Source organism: Astyanax mexicanus, chromosome 14, assembly GCF_023375975.1.
Source record: "Astyanax mexicanus isolate ESR-SI-001 chromosome 14, AstMex3_surface, whole genome shotgun sequence".
NCBI classification, from domain to species: Eukaryota; Metazoa; Chordata; class Actinopteri; order Characiformes; family Acestrorhamphidae; genus Astyanax; species Astyanax mexicanus.
In genome coordinates, this window is record NC_064421.1 from 6375230 (window position 1) to 6393465 (window position 18236).

At 38.6% G+C, this 18236-nt stretch overlaps 1 protein-coding gene and 1 non-coding gene across 2 annotated transcripts; one reads left to right on the plus strand and one right to left on the minus strand.

The window, feature by feature from the left end:
- Positions 1–747: 747 nt before the first annotated feature.
- Positions 748–15791, plus strand: hhipl1 (HHIP-like 1). Its single transcript, XM_007248486.4, has 9 exons — positions 748–1207; positions 4131–4777; positions 6414–6557; positions 7499–7827; positions 8514–8640; positions 9104–9249; positions 11067–11148; positions 11692–11774; positions 13206–15791. Exons 1-9 carry the CDS (start codon positions 911–913, stop codon positions 13790–13792), a joined length of 2442 nt encoding a protein of 813 aa, XP_007248548.3. The 5' UTR covers positions 748–910; the 3' UTR covers positions 13793–15791.
- A 1495-nt stretch (positions 15792–17286) lies between these two features.
- On the minus strand, positions 17287–17359 carry trnat-ugu (transfer RNA threonine (anticodon UGU)). The gene has a single exon. It is a non-coding gene; the product is annotated as a tRNA-Thr (tRNA).
- Between the last annotated feature and the right edge of the window lie 877 nt (positions 17360–18236).

Below are 18236 nucleotides of genomic sequence, written 5' to 3' on the forward strand. Positions count from 1 at the left end.
AAAAATAATAGCTAACATAAAAAATACACACACATATATAATATATAATATTATAAGGTAGAGTCACCTGGAAACAACAGTTGTGCTGAACTCATTAAGAGTTGTAAAGTTGTGAAGAGGCAGAGTTGGTATACAGTGAATAGCTCTATTTGAGTCGTGTTATAATGTAATGTTATCCATATTATGCGAAGCAATAACTACTCAACTAAGTAAAGTAGTTATCCTAAGTGTCTTAAAGTGCAGTTACAAAGACCATCAAAAACGCTATGATGAAACTGGCACTCATCAGAAACTCTGTACTCTAATAAAACAAAACAGGACAGAAGTAAGTGCATTCTTTAATCCATTCGAGTAGAACAGAATGAACAGAATGGAATTAAAGGGCATTCCTGTTTCCAGGAATAGAGCAGAACTGATGTGTTTAACATGGGTGAGCAGCTGCTGAGCAGGAGGACAGCAGGAGAAGGTGGAGGCGCGCGGAGTGGAGCTCCAACTTTCCCAGAGTAATGGAGAGAATAATAGAGAGAGTAATGGAGAGAGTTACATCACTGGGAAAGTATAGTGAGGATGAGTGGATGAGCTGGGTACTGGGTACTGTCCTGCAGCAGCAGGACGGAGCAGGACAGCAGGTCAGGTCCTGCTGCTGTAGACTAAATAAAATAATGGAGGGAATGAAGGGATGAGTCAGAGGGAGGAGGATGATAAACAGATGGCACGGCAGATTAATCCGCGCGCGCGGTAAACAGGGCGCAGGCTGACTCCTGCCTCGTGCCTCTGCAGTGACTAAAGTCCGAGCAAAGTTCAGAAGTGCAGGAAGGCGGACGGGGCGCGCGGGGGGCTCTCGGTTCAGTCTTGCGTAACGGCGGCTGCGTGCATGGATCTGGAGCTGGGCTCCGTCTGAATCTGCAGCATGCGTCGCTGGTGTTCCGGAGGTTCGCGCGGCGCTCGGTGGCGATGGCCGGTTGTTTGGGGGTGTTTGGTGGTGATCTGGGCGGCACCGGTGCTTCTGCACCCCCAGTGCCTGGACTTCAAGCCCCCCTTCCAGCCCCAGCAGGAGCTCCAGTTCTGCGTTATGTACAAGCGCTTCGGCTGCTGCGATTACGCCCGGGATCAAGAGCTGATGAGCAGGTTCTACAAGATCATGGATAACTTCGACTATTACGGCTATGCTAACTGCGCAGGGTACGTGCAGGACCTCATCTGCCAGGTCAGTCATCCTGTGGTTTTTGGGGGATTATGTTGTTGCGTGAAAAAACAAAGTTGACGTAACTGCGTGCCTTTGAATGGTTGTTGTGTTGTGACAGTTCTGTAACAACTTTTCAATAAGCAGACAGAGGAAGTTCCGTCTATGTTTTATAAGAGCGCGAGAGCAGAGAATCAGCATTTTACTAAAAATAGAATAGAGTAGAATGCAAAAAAAATAGGCTATAATACTTGCAAGTACATAATTAGTCTTTTCCACAAGTATAGGGCAGAATAGAATAGAATCAGATTGACTTTTAAGAGTCAAGCAAGGCTTTTATTGTCATTCAATCTGAGTACAAGTACCTTCCTCCAGAACCAACAGAGTGCAACATGGAACAAAACAAACACTGTACAATGCAGACAAAGTGCAAACGTGCAACAAATGTGCAACATAGAAATAAAACACTGCAATAAATACAATACATACAGTAGACATGAGACAATTAAACAGGTATTTACAGTGCAGTACTGGCCCTCTACAATCTAAATATGTGTGATGGCAAGGTACATAGATATGTAACATACTGTAACATATAGGTCATACATGGCCAAAGAGAATATAATAAGCTGAAGGTAATACAATTAATATAATTATTGCCTTAAACAACAGACAATAAAACAAGATATATATGTTACTAATAGCATAGATATAATAGAATAAAGTGACAGTGCCATCATATGTACTAGTGCATTATTTCATTCATATAGTTCAAAATGTGAAACTCATATATTATATAGATGCATTACACACAAGAGTGATCTATTTTAAGTGTTTATTTTTTTATTGTTGATTATGACTTGCAGCCAATAAAAACCCAATAATCAGTGTCTTAGAAAATTTGAATATTATATAAGACCCATTGAAAAAAATGAAATCCACATCTCAATACAAGTTGTCAACAGAGGAAAGCATGAAGTGCGGTAAGATTTTACAGGAAAACAATGCACTGACTTTAGACTTGATAATAAAACACAGTGGATCAACACCAGCAGATGACATGTCTCTCCAAACCATCACTGATTGGTGGAAACTTCACACTAGACCTCAAGCAGCTTGGACTGTGTGTCTCTCCACTCTTCCTCCAGACTCTGCTCCCTTGATTTACAAATGAAATGCTAAATTTATGCACTAGTATAATAAAATAGTGTATCATCCTTAAATAGAATACAGTAGAGTAGAATAGGTTAGACTGTCATTCTCCAGATTATTAAGATATAACAGAATAAAATGTTAGTGGCTTTATCATTCAAGTAGGATACAATATAATTTCTCCCCTTAAAATAATAGAATAGAATACAATAGAAAATAAATAATGATGAAACAGAATACAATCTTCTTAATTTTGCTAGACATAGCCAAATTGAATGTTTCTGCCTTAACCAATAATGTGGAATAGGGCAAACATTATATTGAATACAACAGAATAGGATCTAATTCATTCATACTGACTTTATTTATATATAATAAAATATATTTCAAGTCAGATTACTTTGCACAGCATGGTTTTACATTGTCAGAAAGCAGCTTTAAAGGAATCCAGTAATAGAGAACAAAAGATCAGAGGCAACAGTGGCAGGAAAAACATCAAAGCTGGACAAGAAAAAAAACGTAGAAGAACCAAAACAAACAGTGGGGATCCATCCTCTGGTCAAAACTGCAAAAACCTCGATAAAAATACAAAATTTCATGCTATTCCACCATTTAAGTCTGTTTCCCTGCTCAGGTGTGCTAATATAATCAATGTTGATTGTAAGAATAATAAGAAATGGAAAACATCAGTATAGTTGTCTGTAGTGTATAGCAGAATGTATTTTTTTTTATTAGTAGAGTGTAATACTCTCACTGTCTTTTCTCAAATAGAAAATAACAGAATAGAATTGTATTTGCCTTCTTCCAATATTTTCAAATACATGCCCAAAGCATGCCCACTGTTAAGTAGAATAACAATAAAGAATAGTCTTTATTGTTAAATAGAATACAATAAATGTAATTTTTACTGACTTTATTATGATGGACTAAAATATTAGTGTCTTAGAACAAAATAGAATAGAATAAACTGGAAAAGAATATTACTGTTTTTGTCAGGTATAATATAACAGAATGTCAATCATTTAACCAACAGAGTAGAATAGTTAATCTATTCCTTAACCCTTTTAGACCTGAATTATGTTCCATTGGTGGAAAAAATATAAAAATGCTGGTTTCTGTCTCTCCAAATCCAATGCATTTTTAATTTCGCATTAGTTGCATTAGAAGCATCTGTTTAACATTTTTATTTCATATTTGATATTGACCTTTTTATTTCACAAACCATTCCTTAACATGATTTCATTTAAATGCTCTAAATCACAAACCAGTAAACTAGTAAAAACAAGCTCTTACTTTGTTTACTTTGTTCTAATGCCGCCATCCCCTAATGTCTGAGCTGCTGTTTTTTCCCGTGTAGTGGGAGGGGCTAAGCTTCTGTTCCATACTAATACTCTAGAGCATTAGTATTTCTAATAAAAAGAAAATATCCAGTTGGATAAATAGAATATTAGCACTTTATCCAGTAGAGCACATTAGAATAACTAGACTCCATGACTAGTATAGAACATGAGTTCATCAGTAGACTACAATAAAACATTTATTTTCATTAAATAGAACATTTCTCAGCAGAGCATGATAGAGAGTGTTTTCCTGGAATAGAGCAGAATAGAATAGAATGTCCCTGTGTAACACTAACCTCTGTAAAAGAGTAAAAATGCCACAAAGGGCTTTATTTGTGTTTGAACACTTGGGTCCAAAGTGTGTGTTGTACGTGCAGAATCCGAGCAGGGAAAAGTTCTGTTGCCTGCCAAATCCTAACCCCCCTCTCCCCACTCTTCCTGTTTCTCCTCATCAGGAATGCTCTCCCTATGCTGCCCACCTTTTTGATGCTGAAGACCCCAGCACAGACCTGAGGTCCATTCCTGGCCTGTGTCCAGATTACTGCTCCCAGTTCTATTCCAAGTGCAGGTCCACCATCCCCCTGCTGTCCGACGACCCGCAGCTGCTGGAGCTCCAGCACGACCAGAGCCGACTCTGCCAGCGACTGGGACTGGACGACCTGGACTACTGCTACCCTCATCTGCTGAGCAACGAGCAGCTGACCAAGAACCTGGGCCGGGTGACTTCTGACTCCGAGGGCTGCCTGCAGCTGTGTCTGGAGGAGGTCGCTAATGGCCTCAGGAACCCTCTGGCTATGGTGCACGCCAACGACGGCACCCACAGGTTCTTCGTGGCGGAGCAGATTGGCCTGGTTTGGGTGTACCTTCCAGACAGGTCCAAGCTGGAGACACCATTTCTGAACATCACTAAGGCCGTGCTGACCTCGCCTTGGGAGGGGGACGAGCGGGGCTTCCTGGGACTCACTTTCCATCCCAATTTTAAGTACAATGGGAAGCTGTATGTCTACTATTCTGTAGAGGTGGGCTTTGACGAGAGAATCCGTATTAGTGAGTTCCGTATCTCTGCTGCAGACATGAACGTGGTGGATCATAGTTCAGAAAGGTAAGTAGGTTCTGATAATGTTCCTCCAGTCAGGTTTATAGATAAGCCTCAGCGGTTTATTACTTTTAGGAGGACATATGTCATGTGTCATCATCTTTTGTGCCAGGCAATAAAGTCAGACCAACATAACATCAACATCTGACCTGCTGTTGACTGTTCAATTACTTTATCATACACAGTAAAATTAGCAGTGCTGGATCGACACCTAAACAGTTAACTTTAACACTCCTTTGGAGCATATATGGTCCCACTCTACAGAGAGTAAATATTACACTGATAGCAGTGTTAAATGTTTAGTGTTAATATGACACTGTGCAGTGTACTATTTACTTATGCTAGTGTTGTTCATTAGTGTTATAACAACACCTAAAGTGTTAATTTTACACTGTTTGGAGTATGTACACAGCAAAAAGGCAAGTGTTAAATTAACTCCCACAGAGTTGATTTTAACTCTTTTTCAGGGAGTTAAATCAACACTTTCAAAATAGTTAAACATTTAACACCTTGCCAGAGTTCCTTTTTTAACTCACATTTGTATTTCTTTAACTTCCTAAATTGTTACACCAACACTGGAAAGAGTTAAATATATAAATGAGAAGAAGATTAGTCAAGTAATATGACTTTTTATTATTTAATTATTATTCAGGACAGGTTAGCGTGTAATTTTCCATTGTATTTCTTAGTGCATTACCAACACTTTATCACAATTTACTGTACAAAGGATGGTAACTGGCTTTTATAGCCTACAATATATTGGCTAGACAAACAACCATTAAACAAAACATAACACAATACCCAATGGAAGGTAGCCCTGGTGGGCAAGATTTCACACTGATGGTAAGTTAGGATCTGGGGGATACACCCATTATGCAAATAACGTGTTTAACTGGGCGGAGTTTAATTAAATCTCTGTGGAGTTGGCCAGTATTTATTGGGTTTAGTGGGATTAACACTGAAATATTTAACTCTGTCAAATTAAATAACTCCAACACTGAACACCATTTAACAATGAAAGAGTTAAAATTACACTTTGAGAGTAAAAATCAACTCTCAGCTGTTTAACTCTGAAATTTCAACTCTCCTTTTTTTGCTGTGTACTTAAGTAATAGAAAAGTAAAAAGTTGCACAAAATGTGGTTTAAGGGGTTTAATCCAGATCAAGGTGTTTGATGTTAAAAGTTTTCAACTCTTGTGTGATTTTAGGGTGGGTGGTTAGGTAGATGGCTTGGTGGTTGGTTAGTTGGTTGGGTAGATGGGTGGATGGTTGGGTAGATAGTTGGGTGGGTGGTTGAGAAGATGGGTGGGTTGGTGGTTGGGTAGATGGGTGCATGCATAGATGGGTGGGTGGGTGTTTGGGTGGATGGGGTGGGTGGTTGGTTGGGATAGATAGATAGTGGCCAAATTGGTTATTAAGAAACAAATCGAATTTAGTGAGAAAAGCAAGACAATTATAAGACATTCGCCCTTTAACCTGTGTTTTAAGGAAAAATGACTGTGTGTTGATGTCAACACATCTGCTTTGAGAGTGCAGTAATTTCATTTTAAAGTGCAGTAATGTTATTTCTACTCTTTCTTCATGTTCCTCTTACACCTTGTGTTTAGTTTTCTTCACTGTCATAATGCTTTAATTTTCTCAGAATCATATTAGAGATTGATGAACCAGCTTCTAATCATAACGGAGGACAGCTACTGTTTGCTGAGGACGGGTATCTGTACATCTTTACTGGGGACGGAGGCATGGCTGGAGACCCTTTCGGAAAATTTGGAAATGCACAGAACAAGTAGGTCTGGATAACCAATCTACCACACAGAGAGTGTGTTTTACATTAAGACATAGATATTTCATGGATCAGCAGTCCAGCACTCTTGAATTTACCACATGTTTTAGTTTAATGGTTCACTCTACTGTGATGTTTTACTACATGTATGCTGTTTAGCAGATGTTATTGATATACATGGCAACTTAGAGAAGAGCTGAATTGTTCACTAATTGTGAATAAACAAGGGGTGTTGCATCTTTTAAATTGAAGCTTATAAAGGGTTATTTATGTTGGACATAGCATCTGAGAAATGCAGACTAGGCTTTTTGACACAGCCAATATGAAATGGTTCAGTGCCGTCATATTGGAGTACAAATTTTGTGTAGCCTGTCAGATGAAGGTCAAAATTATCACAACCTTAATGGGGTAGACTCTGAAATACAGTATTTATCTGTACAATCGGAGCATTGCAGTGAGGATTTGACTGCATTCAGTAACAAGAGAAATAGTAAAGGTCAAGATGTTTGATGATCCCCATTCCACTTCATCCCCAGTTTCCTAACCAACTCATTCCAGAAGTATTGGATGGAGCTCCATAATTCTAGAGAACACAGATCCTCTGCTCCACAGCTCAATGCTTGTGGTTTTTTACCCCTCTAGCCTGCTGGTATTAGGCTTGGTGCCAATAGGTGGATGATTGTTTATGTGCTCAAGAGTCATATTGTATTGGCAATACTTCTCTACAGGGAATAAATAAGCTAATTGTGTGCATTTGCACATTTGTGTCAGCAATGGGTGCAACAAAATGTAGTTGAATGCATTTATTAGAAGGGATGTCCAAACATAGTGTATTTTCTAAAAGGTATGCCTTCTATGGAACAATATATTACATTAATAAGCATTTTCTACAACATGCACTTCATAATTTGACAAATTTTCTTGTCTTTGTCTTTCATTTTCAGGTCTGCTCTCCTGGGTAAGGTCCTTCGTATAGACGTGGATGATAATGAAAGGGGTCCTCTGTACAGAATCCCTCCCGACAACCCATTTGTGCATGAACGGGATGCTCGTCCGGAGGTGTTCGCCTACGGGGTGCGGAACATGTGGAGGTGCTCTGTGGACAGAGGGGACCCATACACCCAGGAGGGGAAGGGACGCATCTTCTGCGGGGACGTGGGCCAGAATAAATATGAGGAGATCGATATCGTGGAGAAAGGCAGGAACTATGGCTGGAGAGCAAAAGAAGGATTCTCTTGTTACGACAAGAAGCTCTGCGCCAACAGCTCTTTAGGTGGGCATCCTGTGTTTGTGGGCAGGGATACAGTGAAAGAATTGTGTTACACTGAAGGACCACTGTGTTTTACAATACTATTACTGCTCAAATAAAGAGTTGCAAAAATAGTTGCACCCAAAAGGAAGTGTCAGATGCAGTACTATTCAGAAGAAAGCACATAGACAAGTAGTGTGTAACGTATGTGCAACACAGACGCCTCAGCATTTAGGAAGTTGTAGAGGTTCCTAATGGTGTCCTGTGATAACGCATCCCATGGAGCTCGAAGAGTTCAGGGGTTTAAATGTTGATAGCACGTCCAATAGTATCCCACACATTTTTTATCCATGATAGGTGTGGTGATGACTATGGCATAGCATCTGTCTTCAAGGCAAGCTCTTGAGATTGCAGCAGTATGTGGACAAGCATTGTCCCTAAAGAATAGCGCAGCACAGATAATAAAAAGGACCTTATTATTGTAATGTTAGGCTATCAAAGTGCCTGTAATGAAGACCAATGTGATCTAGCAGGTGATCTATCCAAGAAAAACGTGAAAATAATCACTGAAGATGATCTGTTGCCATTCTGAATCTGGCACGATCCCTCAACAAGTTTCATTCCTGTTAGTTGATTCCTTTTAATGATGATTGTTTAATCATTAAGCTGCTGTGTTAATCATGCTGTATATTCATTACTATTATTTTCAGATGATGTTCTTCCGATTTATGCATATCCTCATAAAATGGGGAAGTCTGTAACAGGAGGATATGTCTATCGAGGCTGTGAATACCCCAATTTAAATGGAATGTACATATTTGGGGACTTTATGAGCGGGTAAGTGTTAAACTTAAGATTAATATTAACCCTTTCAGACCCTGCATCACATTGCATTACAATGGACATCACACATTTTCTTTCTTTTTAAATGTTAAACACTATTTGAGAAATTTTAATGAAATTATGAACTAAAAATGTCTGTATAAATAAAAAATATTACACACAAGATTTCAATGCAATGGGAATAAAAAAAAAGGCTATATAGATTTTAAAGATTAATATTAGAGTCTTCTTCTCTATGCATTACAGACAGAAAACTTTCTTAAATTTTTTTCCATCACTGGAGAAAATTCACGTGTGAAAAAAAGTTAAGAAGAACTTTAGCGTAACAAGTATGCATGGCCTATGTTTAGAAGACCACACAATGGAAGCGGAAAGACACAGGGTGCATCTCAACTTTGTGTACTAATTAGTGATACTGATTAATGAACAACTTTACTTTACTGTGTGTTTCCTACAGACGTATGATGAGCCTGAAGGAGAACAGGAACACCCAGCAGTGGGACTACAATGAGATCTGCATGGGCATGGGCCAGACCTGTGCATTTCCAGGCCTCATCAATAATTACTACCAGTATATCATTTCTTTTGCAGAAGACGAAGCAGGTATGTAGCCAGTATATTGTAAACAATATACTCTAGCCAATACATTTGGGCATCTCCAAGTGTCTTTTTGGGCATCTTTAAGTGTTCCTTTGCACATCTCAAAATGTCCCTTTGGGCATCTCCTAGTGTCCTTTTGGGCATCTCCAAGTGTCTTTTTGGGCATCTCCAGGTGTCCATTTGGGCATCTCCAAATGTCTATTTGGGCATGTTCAAGCGTTTCTTTGGGCATCTCTAAATGTCCCTTTTTACATCTCCAAGTATTCTTTTCGGCATCTCCTCCTGTCCTTTTAAGCATCTCCAAGTGTCCTTTTGGGCATCTCCAAGTGTCCCTTTGGGCATCTCCAAGTGTACTTTTGGGCATCTCCAAGTGTTCTTTTGGGCATATCCAGGTGTTCCTTTGGGTATCTCCAAGTGACCCTTTGGGCATCTCCAAGTGTCCTTTTGGGCATCTCCAACTGTCTTTTTGGGCATCTTCAAGTGACCCTTTGGGCATCTTCAAGTGACCCTTTGGGCATCTCCAAGTGTACTTTTGAGCATCCCCAAGTGTATTTTTGGGCATTTCCAAATGTCCTTTTTGGCATCTCCAAGTGTTATTTTTGGCATGTCCATGTGTCCCTTTGGGCATCTCCAAGTGTCATTTTGGGCATCTCCAAGTGTACTTTTGGGCATCTCCAAGTGTTCATTTGGGCATCTCCAACTGTCTTTTTGGGCATCTTCAAGTGACCCTTTGGGCATCTCCAAGTGTTCTTTTTGGCATCTCCAAGTGTCCCTTTGGGCATCTCCAAGTGTTCTTTTGGGCATCTTAAAGTGTCCCTTTGGGGATCTCCAAGTGTCCTTTTGGGCATCTCCAAGTGTCCCTTTGGGCATTTCCAAGTTTCCTTTTGGACATCTCCAAGTGTGCCTTTGGGTATCTTCAAGTGTCCCTTTGGGCATCGTCAAGTGTCCTTTTGGGCATCGCCAAGTGTCCTTTTGGGCATCTTCAAATGTTCTTTTTGAGCATCTCCAAGTGTCTCTTTGGGCATCTCTAAGTGTCCTTTTGGACATCTCCAAAAGCTCTCCAGAACTGTATAACTGCAACTCGTAACCTCTATCCTGTAATATTACTCAGCCTCAGTCCACATGTTTCTCTCACCTCAGATGTTGCTGTGGGCATCTCCAAGTGTCCATTTGGGCATCTCCAAGTTTTCTTTTCGGCATCTCCAACTGTCCTTTTGAGCATCTCCAAGTGTTCCTTTGGGTATCTCCAAGTGTTCCATTTGGGCATCTCCAAGTGTTCCATTTGGGCATCTCCAAGTGTCCTTTTGGGCATCTCCAAGTGTCCTTTTGGGCATCTCCAACTGTCTTTTTGGGCATCTCCAAGTGTCTTTTTGGGCATCTTCAAGCGTCCCTTTGGGAATTGCCAAGTGTCCTTTTGAGCATCTCTAGGTGTCTCTTTGGGCATTTTCAAATGTCCTTTTGGACATCTCTATGTGTCCTTTTGGACATCTCCAAAAGCTCTCCAGAACTGTATAACTGGATGCAACTTGTAACCTCTATCCTGTAATATTACTCAGCCTCAGTCCACATGTTTCTCTCACCTCAGATGCTGCTTTTGTGTCTCTCAGGTTGTCAACAAATGCATGTGTACAGCTGTCCATAGTGTGATTTGTATTTACTGCAGTGGAGTAAAAGTGAATTGCACTCCCCAAACTCTAGGGGGAACCAAGGAGCATAAAATCCTAATTCTCTCATTCTGCTGCTTTAAAATTACAATTTCGGAGATGATTTTCTAATACATGCTATGTTTTTTTCTGTTTATTCTGTCCCTGTGTGTTTAGGTGAACTCTATTTCATGTCCACTGGAGTCCCAAGCGCAACGTCGGCCACTGGAGTTGTGTATAAAATTGTTGATCCCTCTCGGTAAGAATTTCGCAATCGCTGTGTAGTTTAGGCCAGAACCACAATTCAGAATTCGCAGCCAGCACAATGTAGCTTCTCCAAAAAAAAAAAAAAACACTTCTTAAGTGAACTCACATCTGCTCATCATTAAGCTGCTGAATCACTACGCTGAAAACATGATTGTGAAAGTTCTTAATTATTTAAATGTTATTTTTAAAGTGCAGCTCAGCCCTGTCTTCACTTCTCTAATGCATGAAAGCTGTGGTGTACATGTTACTGTCTGAGGAGACTAAGCTCTCCTGAAATGAAAAGCCAGGCTTTGGCAGCACTCGGCGCTGCTGTCATCTAAATCTCTCTCTCGCTTACTGGTATGGATTAAGTGAACTGGCCAAGAGCTACACAGCTGTAATGTGATTTCTGCTCTGTTTTGTGCTCCAGTGTAGATGTAGAGCTTGTTCTGGAGAACATTTGATTTCTTTTCATTGATTTAAGTGTATAAACGTGTGGGTTGAGGCAGAGATACACTGGTAGACATATAAAAGTGCTTTGTTTGTTGTGTTACAGACGTGCTGCACCTAGAAAATGCCATTATGACCCCATTCCAGTTCGAGTCAAGGGCAACACCATACCATTCCAGCCTAAAGAAAGTATGTTTTATGATCTTATTGTTTATGTAATATGTATTAATGCCATACCTGTCAAGTTTTGGACTAAAAAATAAGGGAAATTTTTCGCCGCCCGCTTCGAGCCATCCCACTAGCCCAACCCAGGTTCAGTATCATAATAAGTACATATTAAGACAGGGTTTACAAGAAAATTAGATTCCCCACACTGACCCTCCTCTGCGCTCCGCGAAACCAGCAACCTGATTGGCTGTTTCTCCTGAAAGGCGTGACTTTCTCCTTGAACCGGCACCACGATTGGTTAAGAGACACACAGCGGTCAGTGGCCTGTCGCCTCAGTAATAAAGGTTTTTAAATTTTAATATTATACGGAAATTTATGTGAAAATACTAATACAGGAGGACGGCGGGAAAGAGGAGTAAAATACGATAGTTTCCCAGCCAAAACGGAAGACTTGACAGCTATGATTAATGCACTAATGTCACCTTAGCGAAAATCCATCATTCATCATTCACAATCTCAAATCAGAAGAGGTTGGTAATGTAGGAAAAAAGTTAACAAAAAAATGTGTTTCTCTTCACTACATTTAGTTAGAATTTTATTTCAATTGCAGACTGTATGAACCTAATATATGTAAGCAATATTTTGTCTGATCAACCTCTATTCATTTGTTAATATTCATGCATTCCAGCAATTTAGGCTTGCAACACATTCCAAAAAACAACGATGTTGGGACGGTAAATCATTTAGTATTTTATGACGTTGCTGTTAAAAGGCATTTTAGTACTGAGGATACCGAGTAATGAAGTGTACCAGGTGTTTTTTCTCCTATTCTTCCAGTAAACACGTCTTAAGGTGTAGAAAAGGACAAAATTATTCAATATTGGGGACAGGTCAGGACTGCAGGCAGGCCCTTTTAAAACCTGCACCCTCCAATTCTGCAGCCATGTTTTTGTAATGTCTGTAGCAAGTGGTTTTTAGGCATCCCTGTATCAGATGTCTTCTTGAAAGATCATACAGTATGAAGTTCAGCAGATAAAACACACATTTTATACATATTTACACATACACATCTCAACCTTTTCTTATTTGTGTATGTGTAAAACAACATAATTACAGTATATGTATTGCTTTGACATCATCATAGTTTCCTTTAAAATATGTTTAGTATACCAAAGTAATGACGCTTGTTACAGTGTATTAAGTGTGTTACAGTGTGTTACAGTATTAAAATGTTTGGGCATCCCTGGTAATTTTTCTTTGTTGATTTTTTTTGTTGATATGTTTTTTCTTTATAAATCATTATTGGTTGTTCGGATCAGCTTCAGTCAAATATATCATATAGCAGATGATATTTGTGATATGATGTGAAATGAAGTTCATAGGATTTACAGAAAGTTTGCAATAATTATTACCAATTATACTAATTATTGATTGTAATATTCTGCTCCACAGCATTAATAGGGTTTGACATGCCAACGAAACGACCTGTAGTTGAAGTTCAGCCAACAGAAATCCCACAAATCACCACAAAAGACTGGCTTCAGGAGCTGCTGGACATTCTGAGGGAGCAGGATGAGGAGCTGGGCAGGACTACGCAATCGCCAACCACGACAACCACCAAATCTCCGAGACAGTCCCGCCAGCGCAAAGGCAGGCGCAGGAAAGGCAAGCACAAGTCTGAGGGTGGCACACACAGCGTGGCTGTGAGACTGGCAGGAGACGAATACGGCCGGCAGGACCGCGGGAGAGTGGAAATCTACGCCAACGGGGAGTGGGGCACCGTCTGCGACGATCTCTGGAACACCAAGAACGCGGCTGTGGTCTGCAGACAGCTGGGCTTCCGCTATGCGCTAAAGGCCGCAAAACACGCAGAGTTTGGTGAAGGAAAGCATCTGAAGATCATTCTGGATGACGTGCAGTGTGAGGGTACCGAGGAGACCCTCCTGGACTGCCAGCATGCAGGTGTGGGCACTCACAACTGTGCCCATTATGAGGACGCTGGAGTGATATGCAGCGATTCAGATGTCGTGGAGCAGTAGCGAATGGCCTTTGTGCAAAAAAAAAAGAAGCAAAAAGCTGGAGAAAGAACATTAACCACAAACGTAGCACATAGGTCTACCTCATTCATCGAATTAAAAGCAAATTTTAGTGAATAACCTTTAATGGAGGTGTTAATTGTGCCAGATGATGGTCTTGCGATGCACCATTGCTATGGAAATATTTTTTTTTGTGCCAGTAGGATTTGTATTTTAGTTTTACAAATCTGAATTATTTCCTTAAAGGTGACATTTTATACCTCTTTTTACACAGGTGAGAAAAGTTCTTTGCACAAAATCTCTATTCACATTGAGCCATTTAAGGGCTCTGTCACTTTTATGCAAAACACAAACAAGTTAGTTCATTTTTAACTGCGAAAAAAAACACAAAACATATTATTCGAAAAATGACTTACATCTCTCTCATCTGCTGACTTGCCATGAACACTAGGTACAGATCCCTCCTTCAGACGAAGCACAGTACTCAACCAGCAGACTGAAACAATGGGTGGAGCAAGGGTGGTTCTATGCACATTTCCTTATTAGTGTGTGTCATCCACACAGCTCATAGAAGCACATTATTCCTAAAACTGAGATGATTAAATAGGTGCTTTTGCTAAATACCCAGATGTGTTTCTGAATCTGAATTTGATTAACTGGATTTGAAACATGTTTTGCAGTGCCTTTTCTTGATATTTCTTAGGTTAGATTACTCTGAAACTGTCTCACATACATTTGAGTATCAGCACTTCCTTCAAATAAAATTACGTTTTTATTTTAGAAAACATAATAAACATTAACAGTTATTTTGGCTATTTAAAAATGAGCAGTAGTTTAAGAGGTATGTTAATCATACAGTCAAGCAATAGATCCAACCAGAAATTTTAATCCCAATTTTAAAAAAATTAAATATTGATTAAAAAGACAAAAAACAGTTAATATTTTTAATATTTTAATAGCTACAAATTATAAAGCAGTTCAATCTAGCTTTATGAACTTAGTTATTTTTCTAAAATACAGAAACTCTATAAAACTCAATAATAAGACTAAACAACTATGGAATATTTATAGTAAACGTTTATTATACAAAGGTCTTGATCACTTACCGATTGAGGACAAGCCCTGAATGGTGGAGGTTAGATTAGTGTAGGTAGCTCCATCTTGAAAGCTGTTAAAATAAAAAAGTCACATTTTATTTTGATTAAGCATAATAAATAAGATAAATTGACACTCTTGATATAGGCCATTATCCTAAATGGTAGAAAGAAATGATTTGATCAGCTGAGAGTGTAGCTGATTTTACCATGCAGCATAATGAGGAGATAATTTAGACAAAAAATAATCATTTTGACAAAAAATGACTTAGGTAACTATTCTAGGATGGTGACTTTATAAAGAGTTCATACACGTTTTAACCAATCAATTTTTCATGATTGTCCATGCCTTCAATGCAAATTTTGACATGGACTATAAAAAATCAACTAGAACTTTAATTAAAATTGATACGAATCTGATAAAAAATGTTGACACACAATCTTTAATACTAAAATGTGTGTCAGATCCTGAGAGCTCCAGTGTGTAGGGCTAAATTACTATATTAACTCTGAGCTGACTTTTTTTAAAATATCAAAATAGATTTCCTCCATTGATAAACTCAAACACAAAGAGCAAATTTCTATGACTTTTCCAAAACTTTTTGGGTATTTTTATTTTTCCAAAACTTATCCAGGCCTGGAAATTGCTATTTTCAAATTCCATGACTTTTCCAGGTTTTTCATGACCGTACGAACCCTGTTTATATTGCTATGGTATTAAATACACATTCAAAATGTGCAGTGCACATTCAGATAAAAAACAAACAATTAAAATGTATAAAATTATACTCCTGCTGGCACAAAATCATTCCATACCTTGCAGCTTTTTATGTATTAAAGTCCATAAAACTATGTGAATACGTAGGTCTTATTTTGTACTTCTGAATAAATAATTCTGTGAATTCCCATGTAGATGGAGAGTCCATTCCTTTACTAACAACTACTGAAGAATTCAGCTCAAATGAATGAATAAAGCATATAAATAAAGATTGTACTTAATGATCAAGGTGGTTAAAAAGCTGGTTTAACATACACTATGACTGTTAGATGGCTTTTTCCACCTGTCGTTTGGCTCCCTATCTCCTTATAAAGGCGTTTGTTTATCCAGCTAATGCTATTTTAATGTTACGTAGTATGTGAATTTAGCTAAATATGTAACCTAAGTTACCCATCTAATAGTTAACTAATAGCTAACTAACTAAGTAGCCAGCTAATGCTATTTTAATGTTACGTAGTATGTGAATTTAGCTAAATATGTAACCTAAGTTACCCATCTAATAGTTAACTAATAGCTAACTAACTAAGTAGCCAGCTAAGGCTATTTTAACGTTACACACTCGGTGCAGCTTTCCCTCGAGCTAGCTGGCTAGCTAGCTAACCTAGCTACTGTCCTACTGTAAGATTATCCTCAGAGTGGCTGAGGCTAACTGAGATAGCTAGCTATTTAGGTACATTAGCGTTAGCTTGGTTGACAACAGACCACTAAAGGAAAACAGTGACTTTTTTGTAAAGACTTGTAATTACAAAGTTGTAAAAGCTACAGGAAAGCATATACCTGACCAAGAATCATATAAATAGGCTATGTGTACATTTAGATATAATTAATTTTTTGGTAGCGTGAAGGAAAAGGAGCAAATGTTGTTCAGCACCTCCAGTAACACCTTCAAGACACTAAAAACAAAAAATTCCAAAGCACCAAGAGTGTGCAGATCTGTCATCAGAAATAAATATGCTACTAAGAGAATCTAAAACTATATAAAACTATACTGTATAAAACTATAATATTCTGGTTTGTTTAATACGTTTTGTTTACTAAATCATTCCAAATTTATCCCTGCATAGCTTTAGTTTTTTAAATATTAAATGTACAAAGTAAAAAGACAGATACAATCATAAAAATATAAAATATATTGAATTTCTTTAAAAGGTTAATGCACAATACTTCAGACTTTCAAACATATTGAGTAACTACTTTCCGTCAGGATTTTATCATGGATTTTTTTTTTTCTTAATTAGGCCGAACTGTGAGCTCATTGATCCTCTTTAATGCTTCAGAACATTATTTAAGCAACAAACACTACATTCACCGATGCAAATGCTTGTCCTCAATACCAAAATTTGATTTTTTTTTTTTTGCTGGACTTTACCTTATTTTTTAAATCATTTAGAATGGCTAAAAACGAGAAATGTAAAAGAACTGTAAGAATTTGTGATGAACTCTCACTTGCCTCTGGTTAACATATTATCTATTTATCTTTTTCTTTCCTCTTTTCCCTTCTCTAGTTTGTAATTTCTTTTAATGCTGTCTTCTATCGTTGTTTCTTGTATTAACCTGAAACTCTAAAGAATAAAAAATAAATAAATAAACATTACAAACAATGGAGAGGAAAAAGCTGAATCCCGAGGCCCCAGCGAGGATCGAACTCGCGACCCCTGGTTTACAAGACCAGTGCTCTAACCACTGAGCTATGGAGCCGTGCACGCCATTCTGAATCCATAATATATAACCTACAATACCGTGAAAATGACTTATCCGTTCATGTACACGAAAACACTCTTAAAAACGCCTGTTTTGGGTTTATATCAGTTGATTTATCGAGTATATGGATTTAGCTAAATATTTAACATACCCATCTAATAGTTAGATATCTAACTAACTAGCCAGCTAACGCTTTTTAACGTTAACTTACACACCTGGTCCAGTTTTCCCTCGAGCTAGGTTAGCTTACTAAGCTAACGCTTAACGCACATCTAGCCAGCTATGTAGATAGATTAGCGTTAGCAAAGTTAGCTTATTAAGCTAATGCTTCATACACAGCTAGCTAGTTGTAGGTAGATATATTAGCGTTAGCCAAGTTAGCTTACTGAGCTAACGCTTCATACACAGCTAGATAGCTGTAGGTAGATATATTAGCGTTAGCCAAGTTAGCTTGCTAAGCTAACGGTTCATACATACCTAGCTACGCCAGCTACAAACCAAAACAAACTGAATATCTTGCTAGGTATACTAACTAGCTTGAAAATGATTTAAGACTTTACCTAAACCATCTGTATGTTGTACTTCCACGTTTACTCAAAATGATCCCTTTACTTGTTCTTAGCTAGCTAGCTTAGTAACCACATAGGTTACCCTAGCAATTAAACAGCACCTTGTTAACCACCCAAAGTACCACAGCAACTAAATACCAAGCAACCTAGGATATGAGAGCAACTGCTGAGCAACCACCTAGCCACACCTTACCAACCACCTCAGATATGTGATCATGTAACTTACAGCCTCTAACTTACAACCTGTTGTACTGTTATATCAATATTAGAATTATATCATATCGGCCAGAAAAGGGAAATACAGT

Coding starts and splice junctions, on each gene's coding strand:
- hhipl1 (XM_007248486.4), top strand. CDS start 911: ATGCGTCGCTGGTGTTCCGGAGGTTCGCGCGGCGCTCGGTGGCGATGG. Junction 4,778..6,413: donor GTGGATCATAGTTCAGAAAG/GTAAGTAGGTTC, acceptor TAATTTTCTCAG/AATCATATTAGAGATTGATG. Junction 11,775..13,205: donor ACCATTCCAGCCTAAAGAAA/GTATGTTTTATG, acceptor TCTGCTCCACAG/CATTAATAGGGTTTGACATG.